The sequence below is a fragment of the Tasmannia lanceolata genome, unplaced genomic scaffold, assembly GCF_043159265.1.
Source record: "Tasmannia lanceolata isolate RefF3 unplaced genomic scaffold, GAP_Taslan_0.1 ptg000025l, whole genome shotgun sequence".
NCBI classification, from domain to species: domain Eukaryota; kingdom Viridiplantae; phylum Streptophyta; class Magnoliopsida; order Canellales; family Winteraceae; genus Tasmannia; species Tasmannia lanceolata.
The window spans coordinates 14388357-14411394 of NW_027518702.1; the positions used below are offsets into that span (position 1 = coordinate 14388357).

At 37.3% G+C, this 23038-nt stretch overlaps 2 protein-coding genes across 3 annotated transcripts; one reads left to right on the top strand and one right to left on the bottom strand.

Annotated features, from left to right (window-relative positions):
- Positions 1 to 2521: 2521 nt before the first annotated feature.
- Positions 2522 to 6970, top strand: LOC143858142 (uncharacterized). Its single transcript, XM_077368773.1, has 3 exons — positions 2522 to 2896; positions 4593 to 4747; positions 6123 to 6970. Exons 1-3 carry the CDS (start codon positions 2647 to 2649, stop codon positions 6795 to 6797), a joined length of 1080 nt encoding a protein of 359 aa, XP_077224888.1. The 5' UTR covers positions 2522 to 2646; the 3' UTR covers positions 6798 to 6970.
- Positions 6971 to 8449: 1479 nt separating this feature from the next.
- On the bottom strand, positions 8450 to 22324 carry LOC143857507 (putative serine/threonine-protein kinase At1g54610). Of its 2 annotated transcripts, XR_013238677.1 has the most exons (9): positions 20739 to 22324; positions 16884 to 17168; positions 16046 to 16363; positions 14344 to 14571; positions 12319 to 12419; positions 11152 to 11266; positions 10463 to 10930; positions 8779 to 9171; positions 8450 to 8690 (listed from the first exon to the last, which is right to left on the bottom strand). XR_013238677.1 is itself a non-coding variant. In XM_077367938.1 (8 exons), the coding sequence occupies exons 1-8, from the start codon at positions 21192 to 21194 to the stop codon at positions 8965 to 8967; spliced, it is 2178 nt and encodes a 725-aa protein (XP_077224053.1). In that variant the 5' UTR covers positions 21195 to 22324; the 3' UTR covers positions 8450 to 8964. The 2 variants fall into 2 exon arrangements, 1 of the variants encoding a protein (XP_077224053.1); XM_077367938.1 differs by having other exon boundaries at positions 8450 to 9171.
- Positions 22325 to 23038: the final 714 nt, after the last annotated feature.

A 23038-nucleotide genomic window follows, 5' to 3' on the forward strand; every position in this document is an offset into this window, starting at 1 on the left:
TTAACCCCTTCATAAATCATAATATGTAGCGGATAAGGCCTACTTAAATGAAAAAAAATTATGGGACTGTTTAAAGTAACATAATAAAAGAAGCGGATAAGATATTCAAGGGATTTTAGTAAAAAAAGTGGAAAAAGACACGTATACGCTTGTTGGTCTCTCTCTTTCCATACCCTAACACCCTAATTTTCAAGTACCACCGGCCCAAGATAGAGTTTGTCTAGAGTGAGCCTAGTCAAGGTGGTGTGAGATTCACTGAAGAATGTCAAGAGATTTTATATAATGCGTGGAAGTACGAATGTATTTTTCAAAAAATACGGTATGGCCCACTCCATAGGATGATCCAAACCGTCCATTTGTTGGGCCACAGCGTGCCCAAATATCATTTTCCGTAGGATTATCCTAACCCTCAAATCTGTGGAGGGAGTTAGGATCATCCATTTGGAGGGTTAGGATAGGGTTAGGAACTTAGGATCATCATACGGAAATGATATTTGGGCACATCCTATTTATGATGTGGCCCAACAAATGGACAGTTTGGATCATCCAGTGGAGTGGGCCGAATCGTACTTTCTGAAATATACGGCCCCACATCATATAAAATCTGTGGGCCGAATCGTACTTTCTGAAATATACGGCCCCACATCATATAAAATCTCGAATGTGACATTTTTCAATCATATAAATAAATTATATAATTGGAAAAGCTAAGTTTTTATACGGTGTCCTACCGCCCACTGTCCCTAGGGCACGGATATAAAAACTCCAAGAAATTATATGAAGAAAGGCTCCGTTCACTTGTTTTTTAGCTGTAGGAAAAGAATTTGACGTGGGAAACTGGAAAAGAAAGGAAAAGAAACTATGAGAGAATTCTTTTTTCTCGTTGTTCACTTCGCCAAGAAAGGAAAAGAAAGTATGCAGGCAAAGTGGTTTTCTCAGGAAATGGATTTTCTCATCCTTTTGGTGAGAAAATTTAGAGGGAAAGTGTGCAAGAAAATTGGTTTTCCACGTAATTATTTATATTTTCAACGTGTGTAAATCCGCTTTCCCGAGAGAACGAGTGAACGGCGGAAAATGTCCAATCATGTCCAATCACGAGAAAATTTGGCTTACTTTCTTCTCCTTTCCTTTCTCGAGAAGGTGAGTGAACAGAGCCAAAGGGCGTATGAACACATAAAGGCGGTACGATAAAGGTACCACCCTTGATATTTATATTTTAGGTGAGCTACTGTTGGATCAAATATCAAGGATGGGATGATGAGTACACGTTCATAAGATTTTGAGAAAAGCATGGAATGCGGGCTTATGTTTCGAGGAATTACGCCGGTGGAAATAGGGTGTACGACGACGGAATTCATGAGTACATCAGCGGAAATAATGAGGTACGCCGGCGTAAATAATGAGGTACGCCGGCGTAAATAATGAGGACCAAAAGAGAAGGAAAAAGATTCTAAGCCAAAAGAAAAGTATTCAATAACGTTACCATTCTAAGCCAAAAGAGAAGTGAGAAAAGATAACGTCAGCGTTCCAAAAAGTATTCAATAACGTCAGCGTTCCAAAAAGTTTTCTAACACGTGCCAAGCATCCATCCGTCTCTAGTTATTTCCGACGGCCAAGATAGAAACGAACCTAAGGTTCTGTCGGTTCAAATACACATTCAAACGAACCAAAAGAAGCCTCGTGAAGCGCGCCAATTTAATAGGCAGTAATGAAAAAGGAGGACTTATGTCGATGTCAGAAGGGTATCAGGGTCTTTTCACCACCTGATTTTGAAGATTAGCCCTGTTTCATTATTGTTTTAAAAGGTGCCCGAAATCCGTAACTTCTCGAAACATGAGCCCACATTACGTACATTTCTCTAAGATTTGTCATCATATAATTTCTCTAAAAACTCCTAACAGTTTGTTTAAAGCGTGTCTCACATTATTTACACCTATCGGAGAGGTTGGCTTTTTTTAAGTGGAAAAGAAGTCTTCTATTTGCGTAATTTGCAGAAACAGTATTCTAGTTTGACAATTTACAAATAGAGTCATCACATTTAAGTGTATTTTGCAAATCAGGTAATGCCATCCGTTTGTGAAAATTCTTTTTCTCATAAGAAGACCAAAATGTCCTTACATGTGAAAAGATGAAAATTGTCTTGTAAAAAGACCAAAATATCCATGATACCCACTGATCTGTTTTGATAGCGTGGGCCCTACGCACTGCAACTCAAAGTCTGAAACCCATGCATTGTGTGGGGCCCATTTTTGTTACCCTTATGGAGGGGCCTAGAAGGCAAGTACATCCTAAAATGATATTACCACACCCTTGATTCAAAACATATTATCGAGGGTCAATTTTGTTAATCTTTGTCTTTTCACATATCCACATGGGTATTTTGGTCAGAAATTGATAGGCCTTCACTCGAATTTGCGAAATTCATTCAAAATGAAGAACCCATTTGTAAATTGCCAAATTAGAAGAGTGTGTGTTTTTGCAAATAAAGCAAAGTGGATGGATTATTTTGCAAAACCCCATCTGTTTTATAATTCTCTATTCTTCTTCTGAGAGTCCAAGGGGAACTCCTTTGAAAGGAAAATCAAAAATAAAAAAAGAGTCCGATCTCGAATCGAGAAACCCTCTCTTACCCATTTCAAAAGGGATATGGATCTCTCGTCTCTCAATCTCAATTGCATTAATCAAGGCCCATTGAACTCTAAAATTCGCCCCTTTAGGCAGAGAAATTCATTAGCTGAGAGACCCTATTTTTACAATTCAGGAAAGGTGGGGATTTTGAGAGGTGATGAAAGAGGGGTTTTGGAGATTAGGGTTTCAAAATTGAAGTGTTATGGATGCCGATCTCTGGTTGTGAGATCGATGGGGAAGGACAATCATGAGAATTCGTCGTCTTCAGGTCAGATTATTTGGTTGCTTTTATGTTAATTATATCTGGGCTTTTAGCAAATTAGTTTTCTTTGATCTCTCTATTCTTCTTTCTTTTCAACACCTAATCCATGATCATTAATTTGGCACTCTTTTCATCGAGCTATTCTCAAGAATTTTGAGCTAGATAGACACACACACACACACACACATTCATATATGTCTACTGATCTTTATTTAGCCTAGTGTGCTTGTTAATATCAGCTAAGGAATTGTTTTTTTTTTCTTTTTGGCAAGATAACATCAAACCCTATTAAAACAAAGGAATGAGATTTGCTAGTTGTTGACAAAACAGTTTGTCCAGAATTGGTTATTTTATGAAACTATGAGTGTTTGCTTGCTGCAATGAGATTTGCCAGTTGTAGACAATACAGTTTGTCTAGAATTGCTTATTTTATGAAGCTATGAGTGTTTTTGTGTATCCTCTTATCATTGTAGACAAAATAGTTTGTCTATTACGGAACTAGGATTGTTTGGGTGCGTCCTCTTAATCATTATTACAGTTACTTCCACCTTTCAATTTGAGGACTGCTTTGACTGCCGATTTGTTAAGATATCATCGCATTTAGTATTATCTTAATAAAACCATGCACCAATTTAGCCATTGCCACTGTTCAATGAAGAAACTACAAAAAGAAAAAAAACGATCAATCTTCTTGGAGCTCTTTGTGAATTTTCGTAGATTTTCTACAGATATGTAACTTCCTTGAGCTACCATTCAAAAAAAGAAAAAAAAAAGTAACTTCCTTGAGCTGCAAAGTAGATATTATCCCATAAGATAGGTTGTGCATGTTACTATATTGATCAAAAGAAGTATATTTTCTACCTGAATTGACATTATCTGAAAACCTGTTTATGTTTTAAAATTTCTGCCTTGGAGCTGTTTTAGATAGCTGTTTGTTGCCCCAGATATAACAGTAGAAATATTATGACTTGGTAAGGTGGCTGCTCTACGTTCATCTTAAGATACTCTAGATTAAGGGGAGACTATATCGAATGTTCCATTTAAGCCAGCTTGAATTTTGTTTTCAAGTTTAGTCGTTCTTCTCATGCCAGGCCTCACGTCAGTACATATGTTCCTTTTACTGTACCAAGTTTTATATTCTTGTTGCATCGATATGGGATGTTTGTGGAAATAAGCAAAGCAAATTACAGGAATGGGTGTTCAATTTTTGCTTGCACAAAACATCATAAGATGACTTAGATGCTTCATACGAGAAGTTCCTTCAAATTATTGCTCTAACCCTATGCACGAACACTCCCCCGCCTTATTTGGTCTACATTCTCAACTATAGGAGTAATGAACAGGTGCTTGTTAGGGAAAGTTTTATGATGGAACGTGCATTGTTTATAATTTATTATGTTTGTGTTATCCCTTGTTGCAAAGAAAGAAAAAGAAAAAAAAATATCATTGTTTGAGGTATCTTGAATGTTATTTCATAAATTATCTTCCTCTTATCAACTCAATAAGATTAAACCCTGATGAACAATATAATTGGCTGCTCCTTGGACTGTTTTAATCCTGTTATGAGTGACCGTGGACATGTTTTAAGATGACATGGGTACTTGACACCTAGAGTGAACTTGTGAGACATAAGTAGTGACTGTTTAAAATAAGAAGGTACTTGCCTCAAACTAATGTACAGTTTGACATTATATTTACACAGAAAATAGTGATCAGCCAATCCCTGAGGGAGATGGTTCGAGTAGTAGCAACCCTTCCTTTGACAGCTGTAAATCTGAGGATGCCACTAGCCAGAAGTCCAATCACAGTATCTCAGACTGGCGAGCGTTTAGAGCAAATCTTGTGTCTCAGAAGCAGGTAAATTGACACCGCCTTGAACATAAAATTTGAATACTGCAGAATGCCTCTTAACTTGATACCCATTTGCCAAATGCGAATTGTTATCACTTTCTCTTAATTATTATTTGATGAATGCTAAACTGATGGGTACCCTGGCAAAAACCCAGATGCAAGGGCGCCCTATTTGATCCATGTCACTCAAATGCATTTATAATGGCACTGAAAAATGCAAAATTGAAGGATATAGATGCGGTTGGGTGACGTGGATCCAGGGGGGTGCCCCATGCAGCTTGGTTTTTGTCAAGGATGTATATTGTTGTTCTTGAAAAGTTTGCTTCTACTTCCCATTTTCTCCTCTTGTAAGATGACTCTTAGAAATGGGCGTAAATTTTGTAGGCAGGTATATTGTTGTTCTTGAAAAGTTCTGTAAGATGGTTCTCACTTAAAATTGAGCGTAAAATTTGTTTTATGCCCATTTTACGTCGAAAGAAACCGAACTTAAAGAAAAAAGAAGAAGAAAATTAATTGATCTATATATAAGACCAGGGAACAAAAGCTGTCAACACTTCTACTCAACTCAACTCAACTAAGCCTTTGTCCCTAACTAGTTGGGGTCGGCTAATGAATCCTTCAGAAAATTTTCATGAAGAAGGTGAGCCGATGCAGCGCGTCGCTAAGAGGGTTACGCCCCAACGAATTTTCGATAGGGATTCATCTCATAGAAAAGTGGCTGCCAACCTGACTGTTACCCTCCTCCTTTATCACAGGCGGAGTTAAAAGCTGTCAACACTTAAAATTGCTAAATCACCATAGAGCACAAAGCTAAAGAATTCAAGTTGTAACTTGTAAGAGTGCAGCCCTGGCTTCAAGACCCAAATCTTCTGTGCAAATTTGTGTCGTCATAATATCATGACCACCAAAACAAATTGAATGGCAGAGGAAAATCACAAAACCCCATCAATAGGCTGATGAAAAGCAGAAAAAATTTCTCCTTTTGACATTGAACATGAGTAAATTTAAAATATTTATAGTAGCCAATCGAAGCAACAAAAGGCTTTATTAAGATGGAGTGTTTTTTCGAGTGGCAGAATTTGCAACCAAGGCCTGGCAATTAGTAGAAGCTTAATACAGCATAGCATTCACAAAAAAAAAAGCATAACAATTTCCACAACATATAGATACAAAACTATTTATTCACAATAATGTAAAATGCCTACTTCTGATACATCACTGCTTCAAATTCCATGAAATCAACAGGTTCATGATGTAAACAAAGCAAGGCTTCAAGACCCACAATTGTCGCTTTTTGCTTCTGCCTTGTCCATAACTTACCCGCCCATACCGAAAAAATAAAATTTAAATAAATAAATTCATATTTGAGACTTTTGTCCAGGTATACCTGTTGGATGCTGATACTCCTATCAAAGATGCAATCTCCCGCAAGTCCTCCAACCCGCTCGGTCTGAAGTGGGCACACCCAATTTCTGTACCAGAGACCGGCTGTGTCCTTATTGCTACAGAGAAGCTTGACGGTGTTCGCACCTTTGAACGAACTGTCGTCCTTCTCCTCAGGTCAGGAACTAGAGATCCAAGGGAGGGTCCGTTTGGAGTCGTCATAAACCGGCCAATTCAGAATAAAATCAAACACAAGAATTCATCAAACCTCAGTCTCGCACCCACCTTTGCAGACTCTTCTCTGCATTTTGGAGGGCCCCTTGATGTTAACATGTTCTTGTTAAAAACTGAAGACCACCACTTGCCGTGTCCATCCTTTGAACAGGTGCTCCCAGGCCTTTGTTTTGGTCGTAGAAACAGTTTTGATGAGGCTGTTGGGCTAGTGAAGAAAGGTGTGCTTAAGCCTCAAGATTTCAAATTCTTTTTTGGGTATGCGGGATGGCAATTGGATCAGTTAAGAGAGGAGATTGAATCAGATTACTGGTTTGTTGCTGCTTGCAGTGCAAATCTGATTAGTGGGGATTCTTCGTCGGGTTTGTGGGAGGAGATTTTGCAGCTGATGGGTGGTCATTATTCAGAACTGAGCAGGAGGCCAAAGCAAGATAGGTCCTGAGGGGGCATGGTTTTCTCCCAGCAATTCAAATGTACATAAACTTGCTATAATTTATACTAGTTTATGTAATTTGTCTGTGGTTTCAAATTAGTTTCTTATGTAAAATCTAAATGGGTGAGTATCTGAAACAAGATTATGGAAAGTTTTTCTTGTTAGCAAAACCATGGCCAGTATTATTTGTGTTTGGTTGCACAAAAGCCAGGATAGGCTAGGGGTTTTGCTTTGCATTTGGGTGCCACATCAGCATAATATCTTGTTTGGTTGGCAATGTAGCTTCGAAATCCCTGGAGCTGGTAGACAAGTTTCATAGGTAATTATTGATTGTCCGGTAACGTGGCATCCATGTCACCTCCTTATACCTTCCAACCAAATTTCTCAATAAAAAAAAAAGGTAGAATTTGGCTTGGAGAATGATGCTTCTTCTCTCTCTTCCTTTCTCACTCTTCCCTCTTCTATATTGGTAATAACACCCCTCCCACTACCCTACGAGGTTGGCAACCAAACACTACTTATCACTATCCTACGAGGTAAATTCTAGGTAAATCAAATGTTTCCTCCCTAGTGACTACTTATACCACTACTGGAAGGACTTTAAATTCTAGGTAATCACCTGCAGCCGTTCGAAGAGAGCAATGCTGTTGCTTGGACCTTATGGAATGAATGGGACTGTAGATTCCTTCTTTGCCAAAATATCCGCCTCTCCATTTGCTGATCTCAAACAATAATGAGCAATCTTTGTGGGATTGCAACTGTTGCCACAAAGATTGCCCACTTTTCACGTCAAATCATGTTATAAGGGGAGCGTGCGCGTAAGGGAGGGGGAAGGAAAATATCATCTCCCTTTATTTTTAAAATAAATTTATGTTATTTCTTCAGAAAAAAGGAAAAAGTGGAGCTTTTCCTGAACCAGCGCGCGATGAAAGCAACAGATAAGATAGTATGGTTATGGTCTAAGATGGTACTCTTTACTATGGTGTAAGATGAACTCACTGATTGAAGCCATTTGTTATGAACTTCACAACTAACTTCAATTCACAAAAAGAGAAATGATATCTAAACTCCTCTTTTCAATGATGCTTCTCTCTTTGTTGACAATCTTCCAATTACAAAGCACTTTTATCAGTTAAGTGTTCAACAGAGTACATAGAGCTATTATCAAAACAAGGGGGTGCCTAAATCATTTACCAAAAATGGTCCAAAACTATCTTTCAGAATGCAAGAGAATTAAATTTCAATTAAAATCTGATATTGGAATTCTAAATTTTACTGAAGTATAAGTGTATAACTGCATTTTCCTTCCTTGATAGATGGATTCTCCATCCTTGCTGGTAAGTTTTGTGGGGTTATATTGTCTTCAACAGTCCTCTGTAATGTTAGCTAAATTTCGGAGAAATCAACTCAAATTTTACAAGTACCATTTGAATAAGAGGAATGATAGATGCAAGGGCACCCTTGCATAAAGAGCTGGAAATGGACCCTTGATTAGATCCACGTCATTTTCAGTAACCTTTTAAAATCAGTTGAGAAAGTAAATTCAGCTGCACTTAATGACGTGGATCCAAGCAAGGGCCCTTTTCCGTCCCTTTATACAAGGTCGCCCTTCCATCTATTATTCCTCTTTAAATAATCATATAATTTGCAAAAATTCTTGCTTGGACTGAATAAATTCATTTGTATTTGGGAGGATGGCAATGCCTTACAAAAGTATGGGGCGGATTTAACAGTACCAGCGCCCCAATCGCATAAATGCACTCAAGCCAATGAAGCCACGATGGATAATTTACAGTTGATCAAATCTGATTCTCTTGATTCTGAGCTTGAATTCAATAACTGTGTAGATAGACGCCATTTACAAACCACCAGAGGCTTCCAAAGTGTAGAATTCTCACAATTCTGAAATTCAACATCCATTTCCAACTAATTTAGCCTGGCTTGTATAACAAATGAAAACTGTGGTGATCTATTCCACAAAAATGTTCACCTAGAAGAAGCTTTGTGTGGTGCAAATTCCACTACTGCAACCTGTGATGACATAGCCAATCCCAAAAGGAATAAAAGAATAATATAATTTCTGGGCATTTCAAGACCTGTTCCCTTCGAATGACAGCATTGTCCATTGGGCTGTAAGGGCCTTAAAACCACTCTCAGCATTTCTTCCTTAGACATCTTAACTGCCATTTCTCCCTGGGTAAAGTAGCGATTCTAATTGGGCACTCCCATCGTAGTTTTTCTTGGTCTTGGCTTTGTCAAGACGTGCTTTCCGAACAGCCTGTTGGATTTGCTTTTCGTGCTCTTTGAGCATTTCATCCATATTTCCCCCTGGAGGCAGCAATGGTCCAGAGTAGTGGATTCTGTTCTTCTTAGAGCCATAACCCTGGTGTCACAAAGAAAGTGCAAGCGCAAGTTAAAATTTTGGACTGTAAAGACAATTAGTAGTTTTGGGCACCAGAAAAAATCTATTTTTTAGAATGAATGTCACTTAGAATCCGGGACCTTATTAGCTTCAAGAAGCTTTCAACATCCAATTAGAGGTGTAAAACAAAATGAGTAGAGCAATTGTCAAAATAAGATGGTTCGGATTATCAGTCCCCTGTATACTTACACAGCACACACACACACAACATGTTGACATGCAATGGTACAAACAAATGATTACCTTTCATATGTAGAGTTGAACATTAAATAATAGTTTTAATGCGTTTCTGTGTATCACAAGTTTATCCGAAATTTTATTTACTAATGCAATTAATATTTCTGTACATAAATATGCATGCATCAGTATAGAATTTTTTGGAGTGGTCGTGTCTAGAAAGTTTTGTCCATGTCCAAGACAGACACATGTCCACGGACAAGTTACAAGGATATAATTAATTCCACTGTTTGTCTTTGTCATGTCTTAAGAAAATGAAAGCTTGAATTATGTTTCTGTGACCGTACTCTAGCTTCATGGTTGCAATTTTAGTTCTCGTAGGTACTGCTTGTAATGGCTGGCCGGGTCGGGAAACGGATACGTGAAATGAAACATGAAATGCCGGAAAAAAATTAAAGAGGAAACGAGAAACGAGAAATGATAAAACATCACATGGAAACGTTTGGGAAACGCGAGGGGAACGCAAATGAAACCTAAGGAAAACCAGAGTGAAACACACATGAAACCCCCAAGGGAGAGATTTTCAACTTTTCAAGCGAGAGAGGTGAGTGATTTTTAGGGTTAGATGTAGACTTAAAAAGGTTGGAAATTTTTTTCCCATAAAACATAAGAATTTTTTTTACCAATTTGAATTAGGTAAAAAGATTTTCCAAAAATACAAAAACAATCATCCAGAAACGTGTTTCCAGGTTCCAGAAATGCGTTTCCCTGACGTTTCCAGACGTTTCCAACGCGTTTCCCAGATGTTTCCCAGGCGTTTCCTAGACATTCCCACACGCGTTTCCCCAATTTTTAAATTCCGTTTTGGAAACACATTTCCCACTTGCATATAACGTTTCCGGTGACTATGGCCCGATGGTACCACCAACAAACAGTATCTATGCCTAAATTACATAAGTTTCAGATATTTAGGGTTTGTAGCTCCTGATTACCTGCATTTGGTTAATTGCTTAGACTACAATATGAAGACGCAGTTTATAAAATCACTTACATTCGTAGATTCCTTGTCACTCACCTTATTGTCTTTCTTATGAGAAGAGGTTGGCTTATCCAGCAAATGATGGTTCCAATCTTGCTTATCAGAAGACTCGGAGACATTGAGTTGATTGTCTCTGTCATCCGGCTGCTGTGGATGCACACTCTTCTCTCTATGATTATCCGACTTTCCATTACTTCTTGATGCTACCAAACCAGATGAGCTGGCCAAGTCGGTGGTCCCATGGGGCATGTATGATATCTGTGTCCTCAATTCAGGGATCGATGAACCAAATGCTTGGCCATGAGCTATCCGAAGCTCATCCTCCTTTAACTTCTTATTCCGTGAGGATCCAAATGCATCAGGGTGCATCAATGGACCGGAATGAGAGAAGTTATTCTTTGCAGTTCTTCTGGGAGGAGGATCAATGGGAAACCCAGACACACTATCCTCTGGAGGATTGTACTTCTCACTGTTGCTTTTAGGTTTTGAATGTGGATGTCCGTTCTGCATTAGTAAAATGGAATGGAGTATTAAGGATAAAGGAGTCACATTCATCAGATTAAATCAAGTTTGAGAAGTTGTTACTCTACTGATTTCACCGGTTTAGTAAGTGAGTGAACACCGACTCCAAAAAAGTACCAATTTCAATGGCATTTGAATTTTGAATAATCCTTTGTAAACACGAATCCCACATTTCCAATGAGAAGAACCATAGATTGAAATACCTGCAATGATGTGTGTAGCTTAGCTCTTGCATCTGGTGCTGGCATTGCTTTGGAATCTCTTCGCCCTTTAATTCCGGATTCAGATCCATTCCCATTTACAGCGGCTGCTCTTTGCCTGGTAAGAAGATAGGAAGTTCAGAAGAAAAAGTCATAACTTATTCTCGAAATATTAAAGCACAACCAAACATAGTCATTACCTATCCTTTTTCCAATGGAACACTACATAGGAACACGATACAACAATAATTGCCCACACAGAAGAATAAATTAGCAAAAAAACATAATTATATTTATGTGAATTACATATGGAATGTAGTGTGTCTCAATTATCAGATATGCACAGTAGAGCATGTCACTAGGTGTTCGATGTTATTAAACTGTTATAGATGGTTGTCTTGCTTATTTAATGGTTTCTAAGTTTGTATTTGTGCTTATCCCCGCATTTACTAGAATGTCATCTTAAATGTCCATTTGCATGTGTTTACTTTTCTGTAATATTACAGGATTTTCACCAAAATTTCCCACCACAACTAACATCCCTCCCTCCATTTCCTTGGCGACCAAAATGCATACCGAAACCAAAACCTGAAAACATAGTTAAACATTTAATCTATAAATAATCATGAATGTGTATAGTGTATAGTGTAAACCATACATGTATCATCTCATCTCTACCAACCTAACCTATAACTCACAAATAAGTCTGATAAATGTCGATTTTATATATTATCAAGGTGTTCTGCACTTGAATAATTGAGTATTTGGTCAGTTAGAGACATTTATAAAGAAACATTTTGAAAATGAAGACCTATTATTTGTTTCAAGTGACGTAGGCTTCCATAAGTAAATTCCAAGGCCTTCCTTTTCTTTCTCTCTTTCTATTGATAGTATGACTTCAAGTGGCCCTTTCATCTCTGCATAAAGCATTTATTTGGTAAAAATAAATACTTTATGCAAAAGTTGAAACCAGGATCTAGGTAAAAATAAATAGTTCCCAAATGCTACACTAATCTTCAAAAAACTTTACTATTTCTCAGCACAATAATTGGTAAACAATAATAATCATTTGCAAACCCCACTACTTTCCTCACCTTTCATGTAAGTAGAAATGCATTTAGATTGGAAAAGCAAATGAATTTCAAGCAAAAAGATGTGCAGTGACATAACCTCCTAGCTTCTTCATCCCGAAGTTTAGCATCAAACTCCTTGCTTGGTGGATATTTGGGCAAACTTGAAGGATCACAAGCAAAAGGCTTTGTCGTGAAGAACTGAAAAAGACAAGTGAATAAAGATAAGAAAAACACTATATAAGAAGAAATTGGAAAGTATAATATGATGGGATCTAAAAAGTTGAAACCAGGATATCCTAAGGGATGTACGTGTGTGCGTGTGTGTAACATATTTCAAGAATGCAGGTTCCCAAGACGCTATATAGCAGCATATTGTGCATCATCTGATAGTTTCCCGTAGAACCACATAGGGTTGAAAATTGACTAAAAGTTGACAATATATGCACAAAGTTCATAAATCAAAGTTATCATTCATAATTATTTAAAAAAGCGTTATTGTTCATTATGTCAGCACAATTAATTTAACAAAACTACATTATTTCAAAAGACGCCATCAGTAAATGATTTATAATATATTCCAAGGATACCCTAAAATACTTTCAAGTCACACTTTAAGTATTTAGAAGGTTAAAGTCATATGTTATACATAAATTACTTAGTTTACGATTTTAGTAAGTTACTTCTTTATAAGTTCCAAACCATATGTTATACATAAGTTACTTAGTTTATGATTTTAATAAGTTACTTCTTTAAAAGTTCCAACACCAAGATACCTTTGATAACTTAAATGTACATGTATTCTACTTTTATATATAACTAAGAAATTTAATCCGAAATAAATTATTATGAACTTAAAAATAATGGTAACTATTTTAATTTTTTATCATTTAAAGGAGATTTTTTTTTTAAAGATGAAATCTCAAGGGAGGATTAGGGACAATGCACCAGTCAAGCATTCTCGTGTTCTCTACTCATCATTCCTAGTGTTGGGTACAAAGAATCGGGAACCAAACTATTGCAGTGTTCCTACCATTCTCGAGAGGTTTTGCCCCGTTGTTTGTTTCATCTCGTGAAAGCCAAATCAATTGATCCAGTGTGTGGTGGTGCTGTGAACTAGTATGACAGAACATGAATGCAATTTCCCCATAATTTATGAAACTCGGAAACACCAACATTTTGGTCGTTTCTTGTCGGTTTCATTAGAAATTTAAAATTATGGCCACACAAAAAAATAAATTCATAAAAAAAAACCAGCGCATGGCTACGGAATAGGGAAATGTTGGATAATCTATTTGTTTATTTCTCATGAAATTCAAAGACCTGCAAATTTTATGTTTTAAATCGCCTTAAGTCATTAGGTTAGGTTTGTTTGATTTTAATTAAGGGCTAACATCAGTTCAGTGTGGATGCTCGAGATTAGACGTAAGCTTTATGTTTGATTTTGGGAGTCTATATGTTAGTTTTGTTCGGTTTCTCAAAAGAAGATTAGTTATTGTATTATGTTTATACTTTATGCAGATTTCTCTTGATCTTTTTATTCTTTGTCCATCCTAAAAGCATTTCAATTTTGTATTATAACTGTACTACTGTAGGCATTAACCAAGCAAACCAGGTTCCTGTTCAACATGAGTGGTCTTGGCCCAATAATTTTTAATGACCACCGGATCAGTAAGCATGATCTCCACAAGCACATCCCATTTGTATATTCGAAGAGGCAGTGAGAAAGAAATCTACTGCTCAAAAGTGACAATACAGAACCTCTTATGCATGTATCTATATATGATGTATACACACACCTGATATATTTTACAGACATGAGAACATAGCATCCCTAATACTCTAGAAATTAAATATGACATGTGTTCCATCAACAATTTATCCTCCCCGATGCCCTCTCCAAATGCACAGGTATATCCAAAATGGTGGTATCATAATAATTTTGCAAAACAAAGCATTAGAAATTGCTAACGGAGAACACATTTCCACTATCTAAAAACCAAAAAACATTTCTCATCTTTATCATTCCCCCCCCCATAATATTAAGGTCATAATGCCAGAAAACACAGGTTGGTAATTTGAAGTTCTCAAAATTGCCACAAAAAAGCATTGGATGTAAAACTACCTCACTCTTAAGGGCAGAAGCTGCTGTTTGCCGAGCCTCAGGTTCTATTGCAAGGAGTATATCTATAAGAGCTAAAGCTGAAATAGGAAAGTCTTTAAATGTCTCGGAAACACAACGCTTGTAGGGATGCTGAGGTTTGAAAATGGTTGCATGTGGCAATTTTGATGTCCTCCAGTAGTCCTCAGATGGTGAGCCACAGAGCTTAAAGATCTTGTGCAACTGCTCCACCTACAGGAATAGAAACATAAAGCTTTCAGCTAGCACCAATGATCAGATAAGGAAATCAATGCAAATCTCAACACTAAACAAAACCCATACAACCAAATCCATGCCACTACTGCTATGTAAAATACTACTAGTATTCTATGCCCATGCTATGCATGGTGTAAAATGATGGGGCCCACTCTAGCAAAACACGAGGTGTAAAATGGTGGGGCCCACCCTAATGCATAGGTTTGACAGAGATGGTGGGCCCCACATCATCAATAACATCAGGGGTAAACTTGTGCGGCTCCACCCTATGCATAGGTTTTCTTAGAGATGGTGGCCCCATCCACCAAAACCTTAGTTGTAAAATTTTGCCCCATTCCATCAATAACAGCAGATGTAAAATGCTGGGCCCCACGCCTTGCATTGGTTTGTGTGGAGATGGTGGGCCCACCACATCAAAATATGAGGTGGAAAGTGGTTGGCCCCACCCATGGTAGGTATGATTATAAAATGTTGGGGCCCATCTCATCATAGCCAGGCGATAGAATAGTCGACCACCAGATAAGTTTAAAATGGTGGCCACCACCCATGCTATGCTTGTTAGGCCCCACTCTATTAAATAAAAGCATGATGTATAAAGAAAAGTTTTTTCAATAAAATGTTTTCTAAGAAAAGGCGAACGACAAATGGAAAGAAACATGCTTAGTATATATTATAGATAGATAGAAGAATGGAGAAGGCATCATTAAAAAAAAAAAAGAGGATGGAGAAGGCCCGAGATTATAGATGTTTCAAATAAAAGCACCAATAAACATATGATTCAAAGAATGGTCGATGACAACCTGTGAGTACAACTTTAAATTGTGTTCATGCCATATAGAAATGCATAAAATTCAACCTTTACATTATAAGAGCGCCAAGCCGCCAACAGTTCATGCATGAAAAATGTATACCTTATGGTACACTTACATACTACAGTTCAAGTTTACTGGAGCGGGAAGCGGGAAGCGAAGACTCCCGGGATGGTGAGAAGCGCGAAGGGAAGCGCCGGGGAAGCATATTTCCCAGTTTTGTGGATCCCATAGAATTAAAACGATGGGAAGCGACGGGGAGGCGCATTCCCATTTTGGGGAAGCGTGATTCCCATTTTGGGGAGCGTGATTCCCACTTTTTGGGGAGGCGTCAAGATTCCCGAATCGGAATCGAGTTCTGAGGAATCACAATTCCCCGATGCAGGGGATACACAATTTCGGTTTCAGCCTTGGCCGAAACCAAAAGTACATTGAATCGGAAAAGATATAGGATCTAGCCAAAATTTCCACCAAAATTTTATACATTTCGGTGGAAATTTTAAAAAAATGAATTTTTTTTCAAGGTTTTACGTGATCTGAAATTTCCACTGGTTTCGGCCCCGACACCGAAACCGACATTTAAATCCTTGCAGCATATAGGTTTCAGAAACACATCAAAGCGCATATGAAGGGAGGTATACCTCTGTTCTTCCTGGCATAATAGGCTTCCCAGCAAGCAATTCTGCAAGGATGCAACCAGTACTCCACAGATCGACTGCAACCCCGTACTCAGTGGCACCTAACAAAAGTTCAGGAGGTCGATACCACAGCGTTACTACACGGCTTGTCATGGGTTGTTTCTGATCTGGATGGAAAAACGTTGCCAGCCCAAAATCTGCTATCTGGAGTATGCCATTGTTGTCAATCAGAAGATTTGATCCCTTGATATCTCGATGCAGAACCCCACGACTATGGCAGTGTTCAAGACCACGAAGTAACTGCTGCATATAACATTTGACCTGAAATCCCAACACCAAAACTTCTAAATAAGAACATACAAACTAAGTCACAGATATCGTTCTCAGGAATTTCTCGGCAAGGGAAAATCTCAGGATAAATTAAATTTGCGTTGTTGTTTTTTTTTTTTTGGGTTTATATCCAGAAAAACGATAAAAATAAAATTATTTGAAAATATACAAAAAGGGAAAATCTCGGAATATATTAAATTTGCCTTATTTTTTGGGTTTATATAGAGAAAACAATAAAAAAATACAAAAATATATAAATTAAGAAAAAATAAAAAATACAGTAAAAATATTGTGATATTAACGTGGTAAATGAAAATATCGCTATATTTTTTAAATTCTCAGGATTATTTTGGGATTTTATTGTCTTATCAAAATGTCGTGATAAAATCGCTATATTTTGAAAATATCTGAGATATTTGTGACATGGCATACAATCGCGGTGTGAAGATCCGCTAACATGAAAAAAGAAAGTAAAATGGGCTAAGCAAAATTGTCCAGTAGAGCAAAATACCTGTGGCTCGGTAAATTTATGACCAGGCAACGCCGCAAGTCCAGTAAGATCATGCTCCATATATTCAAATACAAGGTATAAGCTGGATGACAGCCGTGAAGTAACCAAACCTTCAAGCTTCACAATATTTGGGTGATCGAGTCTACGCAAAATATGAATCTCCCTCGCCATAAAACGGACACTTTCAGGATCCATATTAACAAATCGCACTTTCTTCAATGCAACAATTTTGCCAGTTTCAAGATCACGGGCCTTGTATACGTTACTGTAAGTTCCTTGTCCAATCTGCAGGAATAGTAGATAATTTTATTTTTATTTTTATTTTTGAAAAAGAGAGCAATAGTAGATAAATTGAAAAGAAAATTTAAAAAAGCAATACACAAAGTCATACACAGGAACGGCAAAACAATATTGTTGTCAAGTAGTAAGAGAGATAATGCACCAATCCAATGGATAATGTCCTCTGTAACTTATACCAAGAGTCATGTTTCACTAATGGATATCAAAAAAAAATTAGAAAAGGCAAAAGGACTCCTAAAAAACAAGATGGTATGTGATTGTTACAAGAAAATATTGAAAAAAATATGTTATAGTATAAATAGAGTGCTTCTAGCAAAATGCATTCCCTGACAGCCATCTCTTTTCTGCCATCTTTTAAAGGATGTTTTTATCTACCAAAACTATCCTTACCTTTTAATAAAATGGCAAACATATCCTCACTTTCAATCTTTCATATACTTGGCAATATTAGGAGGCTGTTTGGTACACCCTTGACTCAAGTGTGTCTCCATATCATTTCACATATAAATATTAGTTCATAAAAGCACGACTATCTAGATAAATAGGAATATGTTAAAAATACATAAATTATTAAAAAAAAAGAAAAACATAAGTTAGGGATTTCTCCCGTAATGTCATCGTGCTGGACACACATGCTACTGCCCAGCTGAACAGTTATTACAAAGAAGGATAGAGTTGGTTTTGACATGCATAGATTGGCATATCTTGATCATAGTTACCGGAAGCTTCCTAGTTAGATGGGAAGCTCGCTTCCCAAGAAACTCGCTTCGGTAGCAAAGTTCTTCTCGCTTCCCAAATTTAGATGCTTCCCACTCGTTTCCTTTTAATTAAGAGCTACTTCCTATTTAGGTGATTATTTCTTCCTATAAGAATATTTTCTCCTTCTGGTAATGCTTAAAGAGCGTATTTAAAAAAGAGGGTATTTAAAACTTTAAAACTCATCTTAAGTTTCAAATGAAACTTATGTAGATCTATTTCCAAAATTTAATATTAAAAATACATAAATAAAACAAGTGAAACTGCAAATTCTTAAAACTTTGTAATTTTAATTAGTCGTGAAGTCTTCTTTTCTACTGTAAGACTTACCTATATTAATCCTTCCTAACCTACTACAATCCTACTGCTTCTACATACTTCTTGTTCGCTTCTAATGAGGCTTCTTACAAACCCATGATCAATTCTTGGAATTGGCATTTTCTCAAAAAAATTGTGTAGAACGGATTCTAAAAGAAGCAACACAGGTGATGTAGTACATCCTCCCATAAACATTGAAGAAATTGAAGAACGACATGAACTATAAATAAAGCATCCAGAGATTATCAAGAACTATGGTAGAAGTGGGAGATGAGAAGTTGAAGACCCAAGAGAAGAGTCGAGGTATGAGAGCACCAAGAGGTCGATAGATCAAACTGCGTGCAGGATAGGGAGAATATAATTCCCACGAAATTGGGGTACACCCTTTTACTCCATAGGCTTTGTTTTGTTTAAGTTGTTTAGTCAAGTTGCTAGGGCCTACTTATTTTATTTCTTTTTATGTTAAAAGTTAAGTGATAGAAACATAATTACCAGGGTGGGAAACAAATTCGGGAAACGAAACGTGAAACGGAAACGGGAAACGCATGAAAAAAAAAAAAAAAAAAAAAAAAAAAATATATATATATATATATATATATATATATATATATATATATATATATATATATATATATATATATATAAGGGAAACGGGAAATGGGAAACGATAAAACGATAAAAAATCATATGAGAAATGTCTTAGGAAACCTTTTCAAAAAAAAGGAGAAGAAGAAATGTCTTAGGAAACACATTAGAAGCGTTTCAGAAACGATAGGAAAACAATAGGAAAAATATACATGAAACACGAGGAAAATACAAAATATGTGGTTCTGTAGATTTAAATTTTGTTAATTTCAAATTTCTATTTGAATTTTTCTTATTTTTATTTTTATTACAATATATGCTATTGTTTTCTTTTAAACTCCGCCTGTGTTTTTCACAGCCTGTCCCAAGCCAGGATAAAGGAGGAGGGTTGGCGTCAGGTTGGCAGCCGGCCATAAAATATGCCACTCTTCTATGAATGAATCCTATAGAAAATTCATGAAATTTTTCTAAAAGATTCATCCAGCCGACCCCAACTAGTTTGGGACAAAGGCTGTGTAGAGTTGAGAATATGATATTGCTTTCTTTTTTAATATCTATTCCACAATTTTTTGTGTGTTTTTAATAGTATTCTTGATATTTTTTTTCAAAATGACTTTTTTAAGTTCCGCACATGTTTCCTACACGTTTCACATGCGTTTTCTACGAGTGTTGCATATGTTTATCGATTTACATAAGTTTCTCATATGTTTCTCATGCATTTCGAAAATATTTCTCTATTTTTTTTTTAACTTCTTTCGGAAACATTTCCGAAACACGGGAAACACGTTTTAGGGGAAACGAGTTTCCCACCAGTGAGAAACGCGGGAAACAGGTTTCCCACCCGCCCAAGGAGTTTCCGGCAACTATGGATAGAACCCATGCCTTTTAATTTCCTATGTCAAATGAAGTTAGGGTCCATTGTGTTCAAGTCATTTAAAGTTTAAGACTTCAAGTTACTTAAAAGAGGGCCCACATCACTACACAACACTATTCACTAGTCACTTAAAAGGGGACAATTGAGGACATTAAAAAAAATTATCTACAGTAAATTACAAAATTAGCCCCCAATTCTTTAAGTGGGACATATATCCATAAAAAGGGTTTCACATACTAATGATCTCACTTGGGCTCAAATGGGGGTGCAATAAGAGGTAGCCCAAAGGCCACTAATTCAGCCAAAACCCACCACCATCAAACTCAAAGAGGGTAGCAGGACCCACAACCACTTACACCACTATGCAAAGTTGTTGGGCTAGTTATTGCATGAGGTTGGAGAATATAAAGGCATTTTCTTCTCTTTCTAAAGGAAGGATATACAGGAAAAAAAGGAAGAAGGCATAGAAGAAAGAAAAATCCAAGAAGGCAGAGAGAAAGCTAACTTAGGAGAAGAAAAGCTCTCCTCTCAACTAGGCAATCAAGTACCTAGAAAAATCTTCCAGGAAGATCAAGCCAACACACAAAGCACTTCACCGGAAGAAATTCACACATCTTCACGGCCGATAAAGGCGAAGCTCGGAGTGAAGCTCACACACATCTCCAAACACCGAGGAACGAGAAATAGGCGGCAAAAGCCCTCGTCTTCACCACATCGATCGTTAATCAAAGGATTCAAGAAAGTTGTACCAATGTTATTAATTACAATTTCTTTGTAATTTGTCTTTGAATTTAGTGATCTCGATTTCACGGAATTCGTGTCGACAGTTCCAATAAATCTATGGTCAGCAAGTTGTTATGCTATGAAGTACAGAATCATTCCAGATAGAACAATCAACATTCCAGATAGAATAATCAGCAATGCAGATAAAGAGAGATGTTTCAAAAAATATTAACATAGACAAAGCAATACATATAAGTTTGTTGGGGAAAAGTGTATTGTGAATGAAGAGTAGAACTCACTTTGTCTAATTTCTCGAAGGAATCTGCCCTACGAGGCACCCACCCCTTGATTGCTTCTCCTGCCACTGCTGTGAGCCAAGAAGGCCACCCCGCAGAAACCTGTTCCCCCTCAACACCATTCGGCACATTAAAAATCTTCAAACTCGGCTCTCCTCCATTTGATCCAATATCCACTGTCACCCGCCTTAGATGGGCAATTTTCTTGGGTTGCAACTCAACAACCACTTTGTTCTCCCCCTCATCAAGTGGTGTGGGGACCACATTTTCTTCTACATTTGAAATTAACCTGGCCCTCCCATCGGTCCCACCACCATTGTCGGCCTCCAGTACTACAACTTCCTCTCTCCTCGAGGGAGCGACCAAGCGTCTCGATGACTTGCTCTTGCTCGACACTTTATCTCTCCGATTTTCAACATAGTCATCTATGGTGCTAGCTTTTGAACAAATGCATCCCATAATCTCTCACACTCCCCTGTTCCCAAACAGGTTAGTGCACAATTCCCACAATTAGCCAAACCTACTGACCACAACCTTTGATGCATTAAGCCTTATAATCAACCAGCATTCCTCTTGAAACCAAAAGTACCCCCAATCAACCAATCATTTCTATTATTCTTCCCAAATATTGTAACTCCAAATTCTTCAACAAACCAGTATTCTTTAAAACTCAGTGTGGTCAAATGCGACCAAAGCAAATCCTAGTCAACTTGGTTGACGCGGCCGAGTAATCAGTTAACGCGGCTGAGTATTTGGTTGACGCCGTAAGGTACTCAAGAGAGCCAAAGGACTTTTGAATGAATTTTTAGGGCAAAATGAGGAGTCAGACAAGAACGCGAGGGAGTTTCGAAACCCTAAAAAAAATTCTTCAAATATAGCAATTCAAAACCCTTAAAGCCCGTTCAATCATGCAGCACGGCTTCTATTGAAACCCCCAAAACCTTCTCAAACCCTAAGTCCTCTTCAACCAACCAGCATTCTTCAGAAAAATATAACAACCCCGATCCCAACCCAAGAATTCTAAAAAACCCAGATCACAAAATCAAAAGAACTCAATGAAAAAACACCCAATTGAAGAGAAAAGTACAATCCCAATCCCAAAGTCCAAAACCCTCAATAAAATGAGAATTCTAAAAAAACCCAGATCACAAAATCACAAGAACTCGATGAAAAAACGCCCAATTGAAGAGAAAAAGTACAATCCAAATAAAAAAGTCCAAAATCCTCAATAAAATATCATTCCTCTAATCAAAAAGATAAAAAGACAAAGAAGAATCAAAGCAAGAATCATTCCTCTAATTAAAAAAGAGAAAGAAAAATCAAAATGCAAACCCTAAAGCCGTTGAATCTCAGACCAGAAATCCAGCTCTAATTAAAAGAATCAATCAAAATCGAACCTTGGAGAGGAATTCTGGCCGAGAACTTCAACGGCGTTCTAGGGCTTCGATTTTTCTTTTTCTATTCTTGATCTATTGAAGCCATCAGAAGGATGGGATAAAAAAGGAAGTGGCAATAATATTAAAATTTTAAAATAATTAATAATAATAATAATATTGGAAGAGAGAGAGAGAGAACTTAGGAAGCAAGAAATGCGTGGGGCCGAGGGATTTTGGGATTGGACAGGTTTAAATGGCTGACCAAAGACAGAGATCTTACGCGGTAAGGACGCTTAAGTGGGAGGTGACACTAGATTTTCCTTAAAATTCCACACGCTTCTGCCTCCTCATCTCACGTGTAAAGGGACAAAGTAGTTGGCTGTTGGAACTTGGTAATTACTAATTAATAAGAGAAAAGTGTTTATCATAGCTTATCTGGAAGCCCCTGTCATGAATAGGATGTGTACCAAATTTCAGGTCCATATGATATCGTAATTAGGGCTGCAACTCAAGTCAGGTTTTACCCGACCCGCATCGACCCGATGCGAAAATAGCCTGTGTTGGGTTCAGGTTTCATGGGTTTCAGGTCGAGCCGGGTTGAGCATTCAAAAGCCCGCATGAATCTCGGGTCGCCCAAGGGACCCGACCCGAGTTACATAAGTTATAGTATGTACATTTTTTTCTATCATTAGTTAAAAGTTAAAAGTGAAAACTCACGCACCCACTGTTATTGTATGTGAGTGTAATTTCTGCTTCTATGAGTTGAGTTGATTCAAGTGTTTGATTCAGCATTGTTTGATTGTAATTACAACATTGTTTGATTACAGCATTGTTTGATTCACGTGTAATGTGAGTGTAATTACATCATCGTTTGATTCAAGTGAAATGTGAGTGTAATTTCTGCTTCTATGAGCTGAGTTGCCTTGC